The following is a 23097-nucleotide window of genomic DNA, read 5'->3' as shown; positions in this document are numbered from 1 at the left end:
TGTTCCATAGATTCCTATGTTAAACTTTCAGCTAGTTTTGGTTCAAGTCTAGGGTTGAGGTTAGCTAGAAGTAAATCTGCTATGTCTTACGCAGATGCAGAAGTTGTCCTTAACCTACTGTGTCTCATACAGATGATGAAGGGTACTACCTTGTGCATCATACTGACACCTTGACAAAAGCATCAAAATATGATGCTGTAGGATAAGAATAGGTTCTCCATCCATCCATTTATCTATCCATGCAAGAGTGTAAGTATCAGAACAATTAATGGCAGTCTTTCTTTGTCAAAAATCCAGCATTGTTTCACATTATGGCCAACTAAAAACCATTACTTTCTGCAGGCTGGGGGGTGGTTTAGAGATGAGAGGGCATTTACATTTCTTTAAGTAGTTTTATTCTGGAATTTATACATAATATAACTGCATATATCATGCAACATATGCAGATCAATATCTGCATCAACCACATCAACCATCCCAACTGTAAGATTTAAAATATATGGTCTACAATTAAATTTTCCGTTTTGATTTTTTTTTTTTACATAGTTCTAGCCAAAAGAATGCAAAATAAAACATTTGGGTGAAAAAACATTTTAACTTGACAGTGAGGTGGTCTATGTCCGATCTGACATGGGTGTCATATGTCATACTTATTTTGATAATTTTCTGATCAGTATAGAAGCTTGCAGTGAAGTCCATCGGGAAGCTAGGACCCAGTCAGTTCCAGAAAATAGCTGTCTTTTGTATGTACATCGAACAGACAGCCCTAGGACTCATTGATCCTGCCTCATTGTCTGTAGACCAATTAGAGTTGCAGTGAAACTTCGTGCAAAACCAGTGGTCCAACTCCATTCAAATGTAATGCAACATGGGGAAAATTTCCAAAGACCTTTAAACGTTAACCTGTACACAAACTGTATTCGTATGCAAAGGTAAACAACAGAAAAAAGAAAAAAAAAGAAACTACTTCTGTATCTTCAAATCTAAACACCCAGAGCCATGCTTGATTTGATTGGTCAGGAGTTTGCAACTGCCTCAAAACTTCGAACTGAGTGCCTCATGACATGGCACAACAAATTAAATCATAAAGAGACTGCAGAAGCCATGTGAGTTGCCAGGCAGTAATCTTGTCATAGCTGTCATAATTGCTCTGTAAATTGCCTAGTTTCGACCTGGGAGCATGCGGATAATTTCTTGTTTACCTGCTGCCAAGTAAATGGGTAAACGAAGAATTAATAGAGCCACCTCATTCAATTTGTCGGGCTCCAGAGCTGCCTGAAGTGTTGGAGATAAAGCAGGATGAGGTTTAGCAAAATCAAACGTACGTGCTTGCATACCTCTGAATAACATGGACAAAGGCAAGCAAGTATGTCAGTGAGAGGTGGCAAGTTGAATAGAGTACTCTTTATTAGTCATTTTGTACATACATAAAAATGAATGTTACTCTCTGTATTTAACGCATACTAGCTGTGTAGCTAGGAGCAGCGGGCAGCCGCCATGTAGCGCCCGGGGACCAACTCCAGTTCTTCTTTCCATTGCCTTGGTCAAGGGCACAGACAGAAGTAATAACCCTAATATGCATGTATTTTTGATGGTGGGAGGAAACCAGAGCACCCGGAGGAAACCCACACAGACACGGGGAGAACATGCAAACTCCACAAAGAAAGGACCTGGGACGGCCTGGGGTTCGAAACCCAGGACCATCTTGCTGTGAGGCAACAGTGCAAACCACTGGGCCACCGTGCTGCACTATATTTGAAATCCCCCTTTGGAAAACTGTGGGCAGAGGAATTGAATGAGAAACAATGAACATTGTCTGCTCTCTCAGTGCTTGCTAGTGATGTTGAACCTAAAGCAAGGCTCCTTCCCAGTTGCTCAGCTGGAGCTCTTCAGTAGCTGACAGAGGAAGAACGTTGCACAGACTGTCATAAATGGGTGTCACTTATGAATTACCCTCTGCTTGTGACATCTCCTTTACAATGTGAAAAGGAATGGATAATTTGTCTCCTTGTTTAGCGATCAATCTTATTTTCTGTTTTCTTCGATACTATTAATCTGATATGGATCAGGGGAAAGTTTATATTTTTTTTACTGCCTAGAAGAACACAAGAATGATCCCAAATGCCCTAATTGTCAAGAAAAATATTTCGCATAATTCCTTGGCACGAGGCTTTAGAATGAGCGAGCTTAATGTTTGGCCCTAAAGGTTATCATGTTCTTTCACAGATTTCTATACCCTCCCTATCCATTCTGCACAACCCACACCACTGGCAAGGTTATCGCCTGAGCTTCTTTAAAACAACCAGGGAAAGCCCTGCGTTTTGGAAGATTTATGAAGGGAAGAGAAGGCTGAGCAGCCAGCAAGAGGCTTTTTGGGAGGGTATTAATGTAGCGACAAGGGCAACTCTGGGGGAAAAAGAAATATTTTAAATAGAGATGTAGCTACAGTAAACATAGTTTACAGAGAAGATCCAACTCCTCCATTCTGTGTGCCAATATGTCTTGTCAGTTGTACTTGCAAAATCTGAGATGAAAAGCAATTGTGCCTTTTTTTTGAGGGATCTATCTTGATGACTCTGTTGCTGAGAATGGACTATCAACAAAACTTTCACTTGGTGTGAGACAGTTTTGTAATGGTACACTTTTGCAACTACTGTATCTGTTTTTTCGTTTTTGTTTTTTGTTTGTTTTTTTAATTTTCTCCCTTTTTCTCCCCAATTATATCTGGCCAATTACCCCATTCTTCCGAGCCGTCCCGGTTGCTGCTCCACCCCCTCTGCCAATCCGGGGAGGCTGCAGACTACAACATGCCTCTTCCGATACATGTGGATTCACCAGCTGCTTCTTTTCACCTGACAGTGAGGAGTTTCCCAGGGGGATGTAGCACGTGGGAAGATCACGCTATTTCCCCCAGTTCCCCCTCCCCCCTGAACAGACACCCCGACCAACCAGAGGAGGCACTAGTGCAGCGACCCGGACACATCCCCACACTCGTTTTCTCACCTGCAGACACTGCCAATTGTGCTGTAGGGATGCCCAACCAAGCTGGAGGTAACACGGGGATTCAAACAGGTGATCCCTGTGTTGGTAGGCAACAGAATAGACCGCCACACTAACCAGACGCCCTGTATCTGGTGTTTTAACATTTTTGCGAGGTACATCAAGTTGTGAAAAATAGAAATTACTTCGTGTAAAAAGCCAACTTAAGAAATAAAGCAAGAAAGCAGGAAAGAGTGAAAGAAGCAACAAAAAAAAGATAAAGAAAATCTTTGTCAATGTTAAAGACCCGGGTAACGAAGAGATGTGGTGAGGGGTGATTTAGTAAAGGAATGAGGCCAATGCATGGGCTGTCACCCCCAGTGAGAGATCAGCAGCGTGCCACATCTGTTTTGCCCCCTTCACCCCCTTTGCTTAAAAGACCGTTAATTAAAACTGGCGAAATGATAATCTCATCAAAGACAGGGCCTGTTTGATCATCTCTTTCTCGATGACAAAGACACGCCCAGATGCACACATGCACCAGCGCACACACACACACACACCAGTGAAAAAGAAACCGCGACTATCAGCATTATAAGCCACCACGGTGGAAATGTGTCTGATGTCTACATGACCAATGGATGTGAAACACTGCACAACGTAATCACATCACTGCCATCAGCTTCCTTTTATCTTGCCTCATTGGCCTCGCTCTGTCAGCCTCCTCCTCTATGTCATCTAGAGTTACAATTCGCCATCATTGAGAGTAACTACCGTTTGAAGTGCGATAATGTTACAACTTGGGCAAAATGAAAAGAGCGAATGAAAAAAAAACAAAAAAAACCAGCCACAGTGTTGATAGTTAATACTATGGCTTATGAGTCATTCATAAATGCAGTATCTCTATGACTAGGGATCACAGTTGTGCACACTCTATTGGTCTCTCTCGTTCTCTCCCCAGGTGAAGAAATCGCTCGGCAAATGCCACCTCTCTCTCTCTCTCCAGATTTATCTCTTATCCTTTCCCTCCTTTCCCCTCCCCGGGCCTTCCACTCCTGCCTGTCTCTTGCTACTTTCTATCCACCTACCGTTCTTCCTCTCAATCACATTTTCTCCCCTCACACACTGTGGTAATATGGCATCCATCTACGGTGTTATCTTTACCAAGGCAAAAAACACCCCTCCATTCCCTCACCCGTTTCTGCAGAGAAACAAGTAATTTCATTACAGACCTCTGTCGAGGACAGATGAAGGAAAAAAGGGAGAGAGAGAAAGAGAAAGAAGGTAAGGGAATGAGAGTCCTATAGAAAGTGGAAGAGAGACCAAAAAGGGGGAAAGAAATGGACCGTAACCAGTATAGAGTGAAAAGGACAGCGAGGGAATGAAGGAGGCAGAAGCAAAGATAGAGAGCCTCTAAGTCAAGGAGAGATCACGCAGGCAATCAATACAGAGAGAGACCAAGAGAGAGAGGGAGAGACTGTGATCCTCTAAACATAAAGATATTAGGATGAGGCGTCAAGTCCCCCGGCGTATGATGGCGGAAGAAAGCAGCTCATTGTTGCAGCAGAAGGAGAACAGGGAGAAAGGAGTCCATTGTTAGAGGGGGACCCAAGTGACAGCTCAACAGATAAGTCTCAAATTTTGAAGGAGGAGAGAGTGGAGGCTTGGCATGCCTTTGTGATACCATGATTTGGGGTGTGTTGAAGCTGGGAGGATGGTGGTGTTGGGTAAGTGAGCAAAAGAGAGAGAGCAAAACCGACAGAGAGAGAGAGAGAGGGAAGAAAGAAATGGAGGGAGAGAAGGTAGGGGGCAAAATTGTTGGCGCAGTCAAGTGTTTCCAGTGGAAAATATGAGACGAGGAAGGCTGGATGGATGGATGGATAGATAGATGGTTGGGGGGAGTGGGTGTAATTGCTGTAGAAAGGAGGGAGGTAGGAAGGGGCCTTGGGTTTGCCAACAAGCAGGCGGATGTTTATGAGGGAAATCCCTCTCACAGCCCATTTTCTACAGTTAAAAATTCATTCCCGGCCTTGGTCCACGGCAGGCACATTCGAACACTTGAGCTGTGCAATCCAGGAATGGAAATGTACTGTGCAGCCAGCGAAAGATTGAAACGCTTGTATGTAGAAAATATCAACCTTTTCCTTTTTGGAAAAAGAAAATCTGCATTTTTCTACATTAAAAAGTAGTTATTGTACGGGGTTTACAGCACCATAGCAGGGTCACCTTTAGTTCAAGAAAAACATCTGCAACACGGAATAAGACAATATGCTGCAAGAGAGAAGGATGTTGTACCACAAAGTATACTAAAATCTAATAACGGCCCCCATTTTAAGACGGCACAACACATTATCGGCTGGGGGAGAGCGTAAAAAAACTCATTAAAATGTTTGCCACTGCTGTGTGCCGTACAAAGGAGAAGCTTGCATGCAAACAAAAATGCATGCATGATGAACGGAGTCCAGTAAAAAAAAAACTGCTTTCCCACAGAATGTGTGCGCGTGAACAAGCATGCATTCATCCAGACCTAGCGTGCCCGCGCGCACACACACACACACACACCCTAACAGTCACATAAAAACACTCCTATTTTGTAGTTGTTAAAATAGGATGATTGAGCAGACTCTTAGCAGTAAAACCTGAATTAAAACCATAGACTCTCTCTTTCAATCAAAAAGAGAAACTCACCCAACCTGAAGTAAACCTGGCTGCCAAGCCCTGCAGTCAAAGGCATAATGAGCTCTCTCTCTCTCTCTCTTTCTCTCTCCCCAGTCATTCTTTCGTTTTGTTTTTTTCTCACTTTCTCACTTGCACTCTCTTTCCGTGTTGGGAAACACCATTTAGTTGCAGTTAACAGTACTGAATGGATACTCACAAGCCAACAGAAAATGCTCATTGTTCACATAATTGTGCATGAGAGAGGAAGAAGAAGTTAAAGCAAGAGAGAGGTAGAGTTGGAGAAAGAGAGAGTGTTATGTGAAAGAGAAAGAGAAAGACATAGACTTTACAGGACTGAGTGCAATACAAGGGAGAGAGAGAGAGATAAGCAAGTAAGAGCCCCAAGTAAGAGCACACAACTCTGTGTGTGCGTGTGTGTGTGTGCACCTACAAGTGATTCCTCAAGTGCTATGCTTTAGCTAAAATGGTGAAAGATAGAAATTCACCATCTACTTTTTTTCCATTGACAAAGAACGTGTGTGTGTGTGTGTGTGTGTGTGTGTGTGTGTGTGTGTGTTTTGTCATGACAACAACAAATGGAAAACTAGAGGGGAGAGGAGGATATAGCAGATAATCTCTTAGCTAACCACTTCTGCAGCAGTTGTCCAAGAGGCAACCTCAGCTAAACAAACCCACCAACATAACCAGACCTTCTGTGCTAAGATAGATACCACAAGTAAAAAAAAAAAAAAAAAAAGATGAATCGATGCACAACGCGAACCAGGCCTGGCTTCACAATTGCTTTGTGACTGCATGTGTCTTTATTTAATAGTCTTTATTTAACAAAAATTTTTAACAAAAAACAGACTTGAAATCTTTCTAAACATAATACTTGTCAAAGTACAAACACTCAATAAGCATCTTATTACACTCAATAGGAGAGAGAGAGAGGGGGGGGGAAGACAGTAGGAGTGCATGTGAATAAGTGAGTTATAGAAAGACAGACAGCAACAGCATGTGAAGAACATTCGAACATTCATTGATAGGTGTGTTGTACTTGCAGTTGACAGGATGTGTATGTTTGATCTGTGTAGCTTGGAATGACAACAGAGTGTATGTGTGTGTGTGTGTGTGTGTGTGTGTGTGTGTGTGTGTGTGTGTGTACGCACAACATGTCTTTGCGTCACTGTTTGGTCCACTTTCTGCAGACTCTCAGGTCCTGCTCTGCCTAAAACGTTGCAGCCCCACCAGAATTGCTAAAATCAGGTCACATTCAAAGATTAATGCGCACAAACACAAAATACACATCTTCCATACCAATTATCCTCACAAGGTAGAGATGTTCTGGATTATATTTCAATTCTGGAGGGATATTTACGTCCATACTAGCATGGAACAGCACACACAAATGCACACACACGCACGCATGTATGCATGCATGCACCCACACACCCCCCCCACACACACACCACTATCCCCTGCAAATACACCCAAACAAACATGCCCCCCCCAGAAATAATGGTGTGGGTTTCTGTGCTGTTCACCTATTAAGAAAGGACAAACATCTCTGTTTTCTTGACACTTCCCAGCATATCTTCAGTGTCCTGTCCAAGAACAAAAACTCATTAAATACTAAACGAGGCTGGACAACCCGCTCTCTCCTTGGCAAACAACACCAGCCAACATCTCAAACAAACCAAATTGAAGCAGTAGCTCTGGTTTGCTTATCAGGTCTTCCTCTCTCTAAAGATTCTGTCTGCTTTTGCAAATTATCGGTTTCCTGCAAACCCTTCCTTGCTCAGTACTGGAATTGATGATACTGTACTAAGCATCTGATTGGGGCCAGAAACAGTAAAATAACCTTGTTCAGTGCATATAAGAAGTCTCCATGCTGAAAAGTGTAGCATAAGAAGTAGAGTTGCAAGTAATTTGTCGCCAATGACCAACAGAGCATTGAACCAGTGAACAGTGAAACATGACCTGAAGACCAAGCGCCAAATTCCTATAACACTTACAGCATACATTATGATGCAGCGCTGGGTGATATGGAAAATATTATCATGATAATCATAGGGTATTTTACATTATATATCCCAATATTGGCTTAGATATGCAAAAATGCAACTGAAGTTCATCACACTGAACTGTCTGGTAATGTAAAGTATAATGTCAAACCAAAACGAATTTTCAAATAATATTTCCTCAAATATTTCAAACCTAATTTTCTGAGAAATTTTAGGTAACAGATTCTCGTTATCATTAATCTAGACAACCCATTTGTGTATTACAATATGACAATATCCAAATTTCATCCTGGTACAATACTGAAAGATGATGGGCTAAACAGTAATATTGAATTACTGTATTAAAATTATGTGACAGTAATGTCTGAAAAATGGGAAAGATCAGCACCATTTTCTGAGTTCTACTGATTTAGTCTACTAGGTTTCTACTCAACATTGATGAAATGCAAAAAAAGAAAAAGAAAAAAAAAGGCGAAAGTCAATTTCCTCCAACCTCCAACTACAAACAAGTATTTTCGTGATCATACTCTCCCTCATCCCCCTGTTTGTCTCCATCAACATTTCTTGACATCCAAATACATCCTTAAAGAATAATTTCTCCTCCAAGATGCCTGACGAAAAACTCGGCCGAGCACCCGCTTGTCCCTAAGTCAGCAATTATGCCTTTTTTCTTTGATGCAGTGTGAATAAAACATTAGCTATCTTTTTTCCCAGCTAACAAGCTATAGTACCGACACAAATCATTAAATCTTAAACACATAGCTTGGGGATAATGAGGGACATGATAGAGACCCTTTTTTTTCTTTTCTTTTTTTTTTGAAGATGCAGAAATGGGAAGGCGATATTGCCTGAAGAAGAGAGGAGGTCTGGTAATTCAAGACAAAATCAATATGGTCAAACATAGTGCATTCAAGATGAGAGGAATAACATATGAGGAGTTCTGTTTCAACATGAGGAGGACTAATCCTCTAGGACTAAATGACTTCACACGCCAAAACTAAAATGAATCAAGACACAGATATTGTTAGAATTGACCTACAACGCTAGATCACAGATCGATGATTTTTTTTTTCTGTGGATTTTTCCTCCTTTTTTCTCCCCAGTTGTATCCGGCCAATTAGCCACTCTTCCAAGCCGTCCCGGTTGCTGCTCCACCCCCTCTGCCGATCCAGGGAGGGCTGCAGACTACCACATGCCTCCTTGATACATGTGGAGTCGCCAGCTGCTTCTTTTCACCTGACAGTGAGGAGTTTTGCCGGGGGGATGTAGCGTGGGGAGGATCCCGCTACCCCCCCCCCCCAAACAGGCGACCCGATCAACCAGAGGAGGCACTAGTGCAGCTACCAGGACACATACCCACATCCAGCTTCCCACGCGCAGACACGGCCAATTGTGTCTGTAGGCACGCCCGACCAAGCCGGAGGTAACACGGGGATTTGAACCGTCGATCCCCGTGTTGGTAAACAAAGACTGCTATGCTACTTGGACGCCCTTACATTTTGACTTTTACCAAGACACCTGTGAGTAGGAAAACTTATGATACTGAAAAAAACACGGGGATTCGAACTGGTGATCCCATGCTGGTAGGCACCGGAATAGACCGCTACACTACCTGGAAACCTCAGATGGATAATATTTTTACAGACCACATTCAAATGACCTCTATATTTTAGAGCTCAAATTGTTAGGGATGCACCTAGATTATTTTTCCACTGCCATTCTGAGTTTGAATCTTAAAGTATTGGCCGACACTGAACCTATCCAATCCAATAATTTTGCTCAGCACTGCAGACTTAGACCATTAGTTTGTTGTCAATGGGCCAAATAATTGAAACAAAATCCGTTTTTGTTCCACTATTAACAAAATACAGACTTCCATGTGCCAAAAATGCAGTAACGCATGCCAGTTTGCTTCTATTTATATCATGTTACTCCTGGCTTAGGTGTTGGATTTTATTCCTGGGTAAAAAATTCGATACCAATACTCCATTTTACCCTGCATCGGCCCAATATCCAACCCCAGTATCGGTATCATTGCATTGCTATGAATTGTTATTTTGGAATAGTGTTCAAGTTCAAAATGATTGCTTTATCTGTTGTTTCTTGCTACCTGAAACGATGGGGGATATTCAAACATTAAAGTGTGAAGACATACACAGGTAAAGCTTTCTAAAGCTATTTGGTAGTAAAATTACCCATTTGTATTCCTTTTGTATCATGTTTAATGTATGCTCTTAAGGTGGGTGACACTTTGTTTACTTGCAATTTTTTTGGGTGCTGTGAGAGGAAATGCTTGCAACGATAAGCAAAAAAAGTACAGCAGGATAAAATTTCTGGACAATATGTTTGTTTCATTGTGACCTAAATATCACTGCCAAGACAACTCAACAATAAGATGCTGTTACCATGCATGTTACTGCCTTAAGAGGTCAATCTATAATCATAGCATCAAGTATCTAAATATAATCTGCTACCGTAACACACACAAACCAAATATGGCTCAGGACACTTGGTCAGACTGGCAAGCTGATAAAAGAAGCACCTCATCCTGCAGCCCAACTTCCCCCTGGGCCTCATCCCAGCCTGTGAGAGAACACAAGCGGTCAGTTGGTCCAAAACGATTGGTTGCTAGGTTACAAAGAGACAAATCACAAAAATAAATGAGGTACTATGCTTAAAATACATCTTCTGTTTTTCTAATTGGAGGGTATCGGCCTATCAAACCATTCTGACCATTATTATGTTTTTTGTGGGGGGGGGGTTTGCTGAAAGTGTTTCTTTTTTGTAAGAAGCCTAAGGAGTCAAACCATGGTTGTTTGGCAGTAGGCCTATTAATGTGAGCTGAAGGTCAAATGGAAATTGTGTGGAAATCCAATACTGACATGGAGGCATTAATATGGCTGACGGCAAAATGCTCCTGCGGATACAAGAGCAGCAGAAGTATGTCAAACACACAACCCCCTGCTAAAACTGAAAAACTCTGAATTATGAATGAATTTGCGGGACTAGTATATAATTTGGAACATATGAACCAAACACAGCCTACTGTATGTTTAGCTACATAGCAACGTGACCTCTACCGGTCTGCTGCCAGTAAACTATTCACAGTGTACTAGCTAACAGCTAGGATGACTCATATGTTCTGGTGTGTTTTAATCTTTGGGTTTCCTTCTCTCTCTCTTTAATACCAGTTTTCCACTGCCATGCTGCCAGTTACGCAACTACAGGAGTATATGGGTTTCAACTCTCTATAAAGAGAAACGGTGGCAAAGGTGTATCGTTGGGAAGAGACTGAGACGGATCTGGAAAGGTGTGAGAGAGCAAGAGAGAGAGAGCAAGAGAGAACAAAGAACAACAGCAACATTTTCCCTGTTGAAAAGTTACTGAATGGCTAGGTTTGGAAAAAATCAGAAATACATGTATAAATGAAGGAATGAAAGAGTGAATTAGAGATGGGGGGGCTGCTTGGCGTTGCTCTGTAATAGCTGCAGGAAGAAAAGGTGGAAAACGGGAAAGAAATAATACGATGGGAAGCCGCAATCGCCATAAGTAATGGAGATCAAAGAAGAAAGTAAGAAGCTGGTTATCTAAAATAAAGAGGGACGTTTCGAGGGAGGACAGAGAGATGGGGGTAGCTAGCTGTAGTTGGTGGCTAGTCTGCATTGGCAGGGCAGAGAAGTAGAAGCCTGACTGAGAAAAAAGATAAAGTGAGCGAGAGGAGTAGGAGAGAGAGGGAGATAATGACAGTGATAAGAAAGAGAGGTTAGCAGACAGATTCCTTCCATCACAGGCAGACAGCAGCATAGGAACTGAGAACAGTGGAAATTTTAACAAGCGATTCCAGTGAAAGAGGAGAAAGAGACAGTGAAAGACTGGGAAACAGTGGAGAGAGAACATTTGTGAGTGTGGTTGTGTGTGTATGTGCGTCTGAGAGAGCGAGAGAAAGAGAGATAGTGGGGGGGGGGACAAAGTGCATAAGGCAGGGACAGAAAGACAGGATGAAATGAGAGAAGTAAAGTGAGGGGAGTAGAAGAGATAGTCGCTTTTTTTCCCACCAAAACGCTCCCAGGGGGAACGGCCCTTTATAAGAGCAAGCTACTGTCTCCATTCATCAAGTAGGGAGAGATCCAAACAGCTACCCAATGTGTTCTGACAACCACCCAAACACACACACACACACACACAAACTATAACATCCTCGCATTTTCTCTCTCTCTCTCTCACACACACACACACACACACACACACACACACACACACACACACACACACACACACACACACACACACACACACAAACTATAACCTCCGCGCTCTTTCTCACACACACACACACGCACACAAACTATAACCCCCTCACTTTCTCTCTCTCTCTCACACACACACACACACACACTTACAAGTCTACATATCTTTGTGAGGACCCCTCATTGACCTTAACCCTCAGAGTTATACACTGATTAGCCAAAACATTATGTCCACCTGCCCTAATATGCTGTTGGCCCTCTGTGTGCTGCCAAAACAGTGGTGACCCACCAAGGCATGGACTCTACAAGACCCCTGAAGATGTCCTGTGGTATCTGGCGCCAAACTATTGCAAGCAGATCCTTCAAGTCATGTAAATTGCGAGGTGGAGCCGCCATGGATCAGACTTGTCAGTTTGGCACATCCCACAGATACTCAATCGGATTGAGGTCTGTAGAATTTGGAGGCCAGAGCAACACCTTGAACACTTCATCATGCTCCTCAAACCAGGGCTTAATTTGTCCTGGATCCTGTCAGAACAGGATCCAGGACTGTGGTGGCAAACTTTGTGATAAAAATAAAATAGTCAGTCTTGTCTCTCTGAGTAAGTTTAATTCACAGACGTGGTCTCAGTCTCGCCAAGGCAAAAATGAGCCCAGAGCATTAGTACATGATTTTTTTTTCATAGGGTCAGACAAACAATTTGCATATCAGGATGGAATGTGGTTTTCTGCTGACACCAGACAAAGGGAGCAGTCCCCTCCATCTGCAGGTGCAAGCTCCTTCCCCTTCTGCCATGCGAAGGCCACATACCAGCCATCCTTCTTGTGATGAAAAAAGGACTTTTAGACTAAAGAAATAGCAGTTACCAAGGTAAACGTGGAGAAAGCAGCCACTGTCTCAGCACAAAGGATGAGCCGACAGCAGCGGAAGGGTCACTTGTAAGCAAAACATAAGTCGTAGGCAAGATATGTGAGCAGTATGTGATGTCTAACTAGAAACAAGTGGCTCTGTACCTTTCCACTACATTTGTCTCAGTACCAAGGTTACAGCAGAACCTGTATAAGTTTGTATTTTTCCATTACAGGGACCTCTCAGATTGGTACTGGCACCTATTTGATTGGATCAAGCACCTCCTTTGGCACTATCAAATTCTGTAAATAAATGTTGTGTAATATTTAATATTGTCTGTTCTGTTACTCTTTTATTTACCATTTAAGTTACTCGTAAATCGCTTGTTTGCCTATTTGATTAAAAAAAAGTCACATCAGGTCAGTCAGTGATGTCTGAAGCGTTAGTTTTGTGCATGTCATGTGAGCTAATGTTATTGTGATTTTAATTAGGACACCCTCAGCAACAAGGAAGAAACTGGTAAAATGTCAAAAAGAGACAATCAGATTTGTTGAACCTCTTCAAATCAGGTCAGTCAGACTCTAAGCAAGCCAACGTTTTTTTCGGTGGATTAACAGGGTGGCGATAATGTCGCTGTCGATAGTACTGAAATGGAGTGGAGGAGATCGATAGAAAGACAGACAGACAGAACACGGCACTTAGTTTGGTTTCTTAGCCTGCTTGAGTTATGTGGTTGTAAGTAGAACTTATGGACCTAATTTCATTTTCCCCAATTGTAGCAAGCTACAGACAGAAGGGAAATGACAAGGAAGTGAAGGGACAGTCAATGAGAGAGAGAACGAGAGAGAGAGAGAGAGAGAGAGAGAGAGAGAGAGTGAGAGATGCAAACCATTTCTACTCCCCTCTTCTAATGTTGAGTGATTATTGTGAATGCTCTGATTAATAAATGTAAATATAAATAATGCTTTGTTTGTGATGACAGGTGTTTAGTTTTAACAGCTAGTACCTAGGCATTGTCCAATGTGCTCCAAGCACTATGGATTTTTTTCATGTGTTCTGTGTCTTTTACTTTCCCCCTGACCCGCCGCAACAGCACACTCTCTGTGTTCCAGGACCTCTTAATTTACAAATTAAGCACTGCCTCAAACCATTCCCGATCACTGTCTGCAGTGTGGCAGCACGCATTATCTTGCTGAAGAAGGCCACTGCCATCAGGGAATACCATTGCCATGAAGCAGTGTACCTGGTCTGCCACAATGTTTAGGTAGATGGCACGTGTCAAATTGACATCCACATGAATGGAGCCAGGGTTTCCCAGCAGAACATTGCCCAGAGCACCACACTCCCTCCACTGGCTTGTCGTCCTCCCTTTGTGCATCCTGGTGCTACAAGGCCATCCACGTGATTTAAAAGAAAACAGACCAGGCGACCTTCTTCCACTGCCCTAAGGTCCAGTTCTGATGCTCGCGTTCCCATTGTAGGCACTTTTGATGGTGGACAGAGGTCATCATGGGCACTTTGGCCAGTCTGCAGCTATGCAGCCCCATATGCAGAAGGGTGTGATGCGCTGTGTTGTGACACATTCCTCCTGTAACCATAAAAAAGTTTCTGTGACTTGTTCCACAGTAGACCTTCTGTCGTTTCGAACCAGACGGGATAGCCTTCATTGCCCTTGCGCATTTTGTGAGCCTTTGGAACCCAACACCCTGTCACCAGTTTATGGTTTGTCCCTCCTTGGACCACTATCAGTAGGTCCTCACCATTGCTGACAGGGAGCACCCTTATCTGATAATAGGGTCTAAGGACAGGATGTCGCGTTGCTGTTGAGCCCACTGAAGCAAATTTGTGATATCGGGCTATACAAATAAAATTGACTTGACTTGACCCAGCAAGCCTAGCCATTTCAGAGATGCTCTGACCGAGTCTTCTGGCCATCACAGAAATCACAAAAAAACTGCAAAAATGTAGTAATGTTAATGTAGAAACATGGTTTAAACTTTAAACAGGGTCACAAGTCTCAAGACGTTGTTGAGATAAATCAATATGTTGTATCTAGTATGGTTTTTGTGAAATCAGTTTAAGTTTCATGCTTTTTTAGGCCGGTTAAGAGTGTGTCACATGACCCACACTCTAACTGCCATCCCTGAACATTTTACCAAAAAAAAAAAAAGCTTCTAACCTATTTTATTCCCCACAATTTCCAACCATCAGTGACAATTTATATATCAAAATGTAGGGACTTTGTCCTCTCTCATCCAGTGTGACTCTAATTTTGATATGACTTACGGTTTGTGAATAACTCCCCTCTAAGCACCGAGAGTGCTGACCAAAACTCCCATAGACTGCCATGTTAAACTAAGCTCTGAAGTCTTTGTCAAAAAGAGATGGTGGCAGTTTTTAAACTGTGGCAGCTCCTATACTGTAAACAGTAAGCACACATAATATATCAGTGTCTTCACTGAAGCCTTGTGTTGCTCGTTACAACACATCTTCTCGGTACGACTTGTACTTTTCGAACTATGAGGGCACCAAAAAGCAGGCATCTTCAAAATTTCTCCAGAAATATCCGTTTTGTTCACACTATTCACAATGCATGCAACACAAAAATATTGATACACACTGACAGTACATTTAAATCTTAATAATGTATAGTATAATGTATATAATCTTAAATATGTACATCGACATTTGTGCACATGCACACACACACACACACACACATACACACACACATTTTCGCTAAGTCGCTTGAGTCCCACAAATAGGTGCACACAGCCACACACACTATCCCTGCATTGCAGGACAAATTAGCTTTTTTTTATTTTTAGTTTTTTTTCTGAGAACTACAAAACAAAAGAATTTTGCAGCATGTGTCTCTTATTTCCTGTAACAAATGATAGAAAGGCAAGAAGAAAGAAGACGAGAAGAAAAGGGTCGGTGTGCCAGCCAGCCAGACCGTCAGCAAATCAGCTAATTACACTGGTGATTTTGGTAATGAGGCTATGGAGAGAACTCATCTGTTGGCCAGAGATGCATTCCTGTCGGCCACTTTCATTAATAACACTACACATTATACCCACCAGTGAGTAACTTTCATCCCAAACAGCAACTGCACACAGATGCTGCTGTCTCAAAGGTACCACCCTTTAACTGAGATCACCACAGGCGATGGTGAATTATTGCTGTGCCGTAGCTTCCCTGTTGACCCATGAGTGGAAACATCCAAAAAAGGCTTTCTTTTCAGATTCATAACCAGCTCCAATGCTTTTGGTTTGTTTCATTGCTCATTTCTTTTCACGGGAAGACATTCTCAAGCCACGCTGAAAGCAGAAAGACACTGAAGTGTATTGCAACTACTCTCATAGTGTGCTAATTTTAGAGTCAAACTTTGCATAATGTATTTTTTTCTCTCTTTCCAACACTTAAATGAGAAACTGTTTGGCTGAAACTGTGAGACTGCAACTGTTCAATTTTGTTCCAAAAAAAACAAACAGTGCATTCATCGCCAATATATTATCAATGCATTTTTTGTGTACCATTTATTATTTATCTTTACCACCCATTTACTTGTCTTTTGATCCATCTATCAATTATTTTTGCTGTCTTTAATTTGGATTGGAAACCATCCAAGGCTGTCTAAGCGAAGTGGTTCTGACCCCAGCTGTCCTCCCTCTTTTATCCCACACAGTGGGATAAAAGAGGGAGGACAGCTTACACAGTATTATATTCATCTCTGGGATAAGACGTTCCAGGAAAAAGGTGAATGGGTGGACTGTCACAAAGCAACCTCTCAAACTCTGGTAGATTTTTGTAAGAAAAGGCCATTTGTATGTGAGCAATGCCGAAGACAATACAATTGATTCGGCCTTTTGCTTTGTAACCTTGACCCTGACCTTCCAAATACTTTAAGAGGAGCTTCCCAAAGAAGAGAGGGCAAGGGAGAGGAAAGAAGAAAGGGAGCAGGTAGAGCGATAGAGAGAGGAAGAAACTGGGCTAGCAGTGTTTATAATGGGGGGGAAAGCCAGCTTTTCAGAGAAGGTGTTGATGTTGAAAGTAATATGGGTTGGGGAAAAAAAAAAGGAAAATATTTTCAGCAAGTCTTAGTCGATCAGAGTGATTTACAATGAGCGAGCCCGTTGGAGCTGTGTTTTGGGATACAGGACACAAATACATGGAGGACAAACAAGGTGACCTTCCCGGTACGGGACAGCGACTCCAGTCACATGGCCACTCTACAGCCTCCCAGCTCCTGCCATCACCCTCCCATGTTGTCTCTGTCTCCAGCCCCCCTTCCCTCCCACTCTCATCCTCTCCATCATGTCTTTATGCATGCTCAGTAATCCAGGTAAGCTAAACATTGTGTCCAGACGAAATGATTCACCTTTCTGTGATCCTCTCCATCACTTCATCTCTTGCCTTCTCCAATGCTTTTCTTGCTCTCATCACGCTACATCTTCCCACCTTCTCTCTCTTTCTCTGCCTTCTTCTCTCTCTCTGTCTTTCTGTCTGTCTCTTTCTGTCTATCTCTGTCCGCCTCGCTCTTTCTCTCGCCGTTTTCATTCCTTTGCTCAGCCTGTCAGTTCCTGTTGGCTCTCTTAAGGCGCCCCTAGCCCAGGGCGTGACAGATATAATCAGGTGGGGGGGGATTTAGGAAGAACAGCTTTACGCCCATGGGAGTAAGTAAGGCAAGGGAAGATGAAAAGAAAGATGTTTGGAGGAAGGGGAGGAGGAGAAGGAGAGAGCATGTTGTGAAGGGGCAAAGGGGGAAAGAAAGAAAAGGCTGCACATCGAAAAGGAGATGCGGCAAAGGGGGGTTGGGGGAGGAGCAAAGAAAGAAATGTCCATCGTAGCACATCATTAGGTATCACTATCAACAGGTAGCGCTTGTTTCCAGTCTCAATCTTGTTTCCTGTAAAACAAGTCCGAAATTCTGAAAATGGAATGAAAATGTTCAGTTTGCTTGAAATGCAATTTAGCAGTCTGGATATATCATTAACGCAACAAAAAAATAGTTTGAAATTGTGCAGATCGCTCCCCTACTAGTGAACTAGTGGCAAATGCTCGATGGAAATTCTTGAAACAATCTGATTTGCGTTGCAGAAAAAAAAAAAAGCAAAAATATTTTTCCACTTGTTTCTGGAAGAAAGTGAATTTCAAAATTAAACGCTGGGCTAAAGAGACGGCGAGAAATAGAAGCTGAAAAAGGCCAGGATAAAACAAAAAAGATCAGAAACAGGGAAAAAAGGCAACAAGGGAGAGGAGGGCAGACAAGGACAGAGAGGAGTAGGAGGAAAGCCAAGTGCTGGATGTTTTTGCATTCTTGCCCGTGAAGCCGTCATTTCAGAGATTTTGTTTTTCTATTATGCCGTATTAATGTTTGTGTGGGCGTGTCCATATGTTGATGTGTTTCTACGTGGATGGATAGGGGCTGTTATTGACAGTCAGGGCAGAGATGATGCTGTGAATGTAGGATTCTGTGTGTGTGTGTGTGTGTGTGTGTGTACATGTGCACAGACACACAAATACATATGCCTGTGTGCATGCATCTGTGTTAGACACCCTTGGGGTTTTGCTGAAACTGCTGGGTGTGTTAATTTCAAACAGTTAGCATGTTTCACACATGCACCATAGCAGAGGAGGAGGAAGGAGTCAAAATAGCACACAAGACAGGAAGATGCCAGAGAGAGGAGATGAAAAGAGAAGAGGTGCTAGGAGAGGTAAGGAAAAGGCAGAAAAGAGGAGCTGGAAAAGACAACGGGCTCATTGAACGAGGGCTTAGTTTTACAACATTACTTCTATAAAATTATTTACGTCTCTGTAAGCTGAGAAAAAACCTCAATTCTGACCCGCTGAATCTCGTAACAACATATGCATAAAACGTACATCACGTCACATTTCTCTCAATTCCCCCAAAACAACACACACACACACACACTTTTTGTTGTCCTGCTCAGGCCAAATGTGGTTCGGCAACTGGACCTGTTCAGTTATCCACGAGACAATTAAAAAAAAAAAACTTCAGAAGTTGTATAAAAAGACAACAGCTTCTTAACAAATAGATTTATTTTGATAAAATTAATGATTAATCCTGAAAACTTAATCCTGCTCTTTAAATAACACTTGAAATTGACAAAATTTGCTCAAAAATGTTGTAGCGTCTAGGTTCCTATCTGTCTGTCCTGTGCTGTGAAAGTCAATACACTGTCAATATGTCTGGGCTCTAACACCACCAAGACATACAGTATTCAGTAAAGTGGCAGTGTTCATTTTAAAGCATAATTTACTTTCCAGCCATCCATTATCCAAGCCGCTTATCCCAACCGGGCTTGCGGGATGCTGGAACCTACCCAGTCACACGGTGGCAGGTGGGAAGACACACTAGACAGGCCGCCAGTCCATCACAGGGCCCACACACACACACACACACACCCCTAGGGACAATTTCGTATGGCCGATTCACCTGCCCTACATGTCTTTGGACTGTGGGAGGAAACCCACGCACACACGGGGAGAACATGCAAACTCCGCACAGAGGACAACCCGGGATGACCCCCAAGGTTGGACTACCCCGGGGCTCGAACCCAGGACCTTCTTGCTTTGAGGCGACCGCGCTAACCACTGCGATAAAATGCTTTGATCTAGCTTATTATTTTAAACATTTGGAAGCTTTTTATCTACTTCAAATTAGATATAGTGTTTTGAACCAAAGTATAATTTGTATTAACAAGGCCACTTACAGTAAGAACATGTATTCATGATGGTTACCACTGGAGAATCATGTTGATATCTGATACAATGAGAGAGAGAGAGAGAGGGTGGGGGTGGGGGGGATCAAAGGAGGAACAGATGGATGAATTGAGGGAAGGAGAGGGGGAGCAGGAAAACAGGGAGGGAAAGCATGCCAGATAAGATTTAAAAGGAATGGAAGATTTGAGGGGGGCAAAGAGGGAAGGTGTGTCAGGAGAGAGAATAAGGGATACAATATGAAAAGCTGAATGAGGATGGAGGGGAAGAGGACGGAATAACGGACACCAGATAAAAGACTGGATCAAGATGGAGGGAGGGAGAGCAAGAAAAGAGGGGAGCAGGAGAAGTGAGAAGATGTGCAGGTTAGTACTGAAAAAGGGATGACTAGATGGGAGGTGAGAAAAGAGAATGAGTAAGGGGAGGGTGAGGGGATGGAAACATGGGGTGTGGTACTGGAAGGCCGACCACTGGGAGGAGAGGAGGTTGGAGGAAAGAAGAAGAGGAGACTGGGAGGGAGGCGGAGGAGAACAAGTGATGGGATTTTAAAAGCCTGAGTCAAGACAGAGGGATTGAATATGAAAGAAAATAGAACTGAGAGAGGAGGAAAGTGAGGAAGAAGGAGCAGAGAGTGCAAGAAAAGGAGCTGAGTGGACAATTTCAGTAGCAAAACCATGAGGAATGAGGCCACATGAGACAAAAGGAGCAAAAATTCCCTGAAACAGGCTTGTAGAGAGTGAACTGGTGTCCGTGGTTTGACCATGGTGAGTTACAACAATCCTGGTCATAACCTTGATAACTGAACTCATATGAGGGAATGACTGAAATGTGAAATACTTCATTTGGCTGACCGCTTTCCACAGAGGTTGAAATCCCCAGTGAGTCATACGGAGGATTTGGATCTTTGCTCAATGCTAAATTAATTTTGCCTTCTGTCACTTCACCACACCCATGCACATGCCCTCTACTGATTCCCTTTACGTAATTTTTTTTTCAAACTCACTTAAAATGGTGTGGTAGGCAGAGAAACAATCTATAGTGGTGGTGGTGGTACAGTTATCACACAACGACTATATACAGACATGGAGACGAGAGAGAAAAGAGGAAGTGAGGGATATCATATTGAAAGTCCAAGCTATTTTAGGAAGATAGATGACGGGCAAAAAAAATAATAATAACGTGTAATAACATGGCGCAAGGCAAACTAAGACAGAGAGCGACACAGACAGATATATATATATATATATAGAGAGAGAGAGAGAGAGAGAGAGAGAGAGAGAGAGAGAGAGAGAGAGAGAGAGAGAGAGAGAGAGAGAGAGAGAGAGAGATACACATGAATGAATTGAAAGTCTTAAAAAGAGGAGCATGTAAAATACTGAACGTAATTAGGGAGGGGGATGGACTGGCTAGAGGTGAGGGAGATGATGAGAGAGAGAAAGAATGAGAGAAAGGGTGAGCGGGAGATGGAGAACTTGATGAATGGTGATGGGAGAGAAGGGTGGAAGATGGAGGAATAGGAAAAGAAATGACCGAAATACAGAGTGAGGAAAGGACAGAGGAAGAGAGGGCTGAGGGAAGATTGGGAAGAGAGGGAAGATTGAAGCGAGAGAGGGAGGAATGACAGTGCACAATGATGGAGAGAAAAGATGGAGGTTAGAGAATGGCACTTAAGCTTCCGATGCGGATATGAGGCCACATTTATTATAGAAAATTGGCCATCGTGGAAAATACTGCGCAATTAAATAGGGCATATTCCTCAGAACTGCCTCAAATATGTGTCGCCTTGGGATCGGTTATGAGCAATAGCAGGCATGTGCACAATTTCGGTGACACATTTCTTAGGAAAATGGCTCATTTTTGATTGTCCTTTGAGTTCATTTGGAGTCAACCCACTCGTTTAGACTGAAGAAGCTGGGCCATAACCCCGGTGTCCCCGATGTTCCTCTGCCTCTATTAAATTGCTCTTTGATTATGTCACTGACAGTACACTATATGTTAAATAAAACCCTTTTTGTTGTTTGTGACTGTGCTGTGGTGTAAGCATTACTTTTTGTAAGTCTGCACAAAAAAGATGGATAGATAGACATTGAGAAAGATAGAGCCTGACTTACCTTGATGATGTTGCCTAGGTAACTATCCTCCATCTTGTTTGGCACTTTCATCTGGAAGGCCCGGCCCACCACCGCTGAGGAATCTGGGAAGGCTGTGGTCGCAGCGGCAGTCTGCTGAGTCTCTACTGTCCCTTCGACTGCCACAGCTACATCCTCCTCCATTGCCCGTATACCTGCAGTCACCTCCTGGAAGTTCTGGAGGAGCGAGGAATGCATGGAAGCCTCCAGTTCTCCTCCTGTTCTTCCTCTCTCTCTTTCTCCACCTCCCTCCATCATAATCAGCTCGCCCAACACCTCCATCTCCATCTCAGCATGAGCTGGCAGGGGTAGCCAGCCCACAACAGCCAGAGCCAGCAGCAAGCCCAGAACCAAGGCTCTAGTCCTGGGTAGTCTCAAATTGTGCCCCCATCTCACTCCAAGAACTCCAGAGCTCAGTTTATTTTGCATTCTTTTCCCCTTTGTGGGACTGTCACTTGCGCAGAAATAAAGGATGTCAGAACTGAGGGGAATTGAGGGGTGGAGCGTATGTGTGTGACTGTGTGTGTGTATGTGTATGTTAGGGGGAGCATGCACCCCCATCAGATGGGGCAAATCCCTCCTTGATGGGTTCCTCTCTTTCTCTGCCTTTTCTATTGCCTTCCGCTCTGTCCAAAGCCGTCTGCAAGAATCCCACCGCCTCCCTTTCCACCTCCCCCGCTTTTGTCTTCTTTTTTCTTTGCTTCTTTCCTTTCTTCAGCCACAGCTTTATTCTTCCTCTTCCCCTTGGGTCTTTTGTGCTCACTCCTTAAAGGTTTAGGAGTCCAATTGTGCAAGGAGCCTTTGAGATCTGCAAGGGAGCAGTGAGAGAGACAGAGAGCGAGAGGCAGAAGGAGAGGGAGAGAGACAGAAGGTATCATTAGGCAGTTGTTTGTATACAAGACAAGAAAAAAAGTACAAGTTCTTACCACTCGATACAGACTCACGTCAACACTTCAACTCAACCCCAACCCCCTGACTGAATGAAAAGTCAATCTCCTTGATAAGTTTAGCCTGCGTAAAGCGATTGTCGGCTAACAAATCTCATTGTCGATAAAAATCCATCATCAATGCAGCAGAGTAATCTGATTAGCCCTTGCACAGTTTTGACTCCCTTCTCATTTCGCTTCCCCTTTCACTGTTTCTGTCAGCCTCACTTTCTACCCCTCTCTCTCTCATTCTCTCACAAGATCTCATGTTTCACCCTAAGATGCAAAATGGCACAGATTATTTTTGTTAATTGCCCTTGTTATTCATTAGCTGCAATAGAGAGAGAGAGAGAGAGAGAGAGAGAGAGAGAGAGAGAGAGAGAGAGAGAGAGAGAGAGAGAGAGAGAGAGAGAGAGAGAGAGAGAGAGAGAGAGAGAATGAGAGAGACAAAGTGAAGGGGATATACTGTGGGACACTGGATTAGCCCACAATGGCAAGCCAGTCAAAGCTTTCTTGGAACACTTAATGATTGCATGCCTT

At 43.1% G+C, this 23097-nt stretch overlaps 1 protein-coding gene across 2 annotated transcripts in view; it reads right to left on the bottom strand.

Annotated features, from left to right (window-relative positions):
- dag1 (dystroglycan 1) overlaps positions 1–23097 on the bottom strand; it is a 60326-nt gene that overhangs the window by 7460 nt on the left and 29769 nt on the right. For both annotated transcript variants that reach the window (XM_056273492.1, XM_056273493.1), the window contains exon 2: positions 21614–22439. In XM_056273492.1, coding sequence (XP_056129467.1) covers positions 21614–22192 — 579 coding nt within the window. In that variant the 5' untranslated portion in view covers positions 22193–22439. The remainder of the gene's footprint in view (positions 1–21613; positions 22440–23097) is intronic.

This window comes from Lampris incognitus, chromosome 2 (assembly GCF_029633865.1).
Source record: "Lampris incognitus isolate fLamInc1 chromosome 2, fLamInc1.hap2, whole genome shotgun sequence".
NCBI lineage: Eukaryota > Metazoa > Chordata > Actinopteri > Lampriformes > Lampridae > Lampris > Lampris incognitus.
The sequence above is the reverse complement of the archived record's forward strand: the minus strand, read 5'-3'. Positions and strand labels throughout refer to the sequence as shown.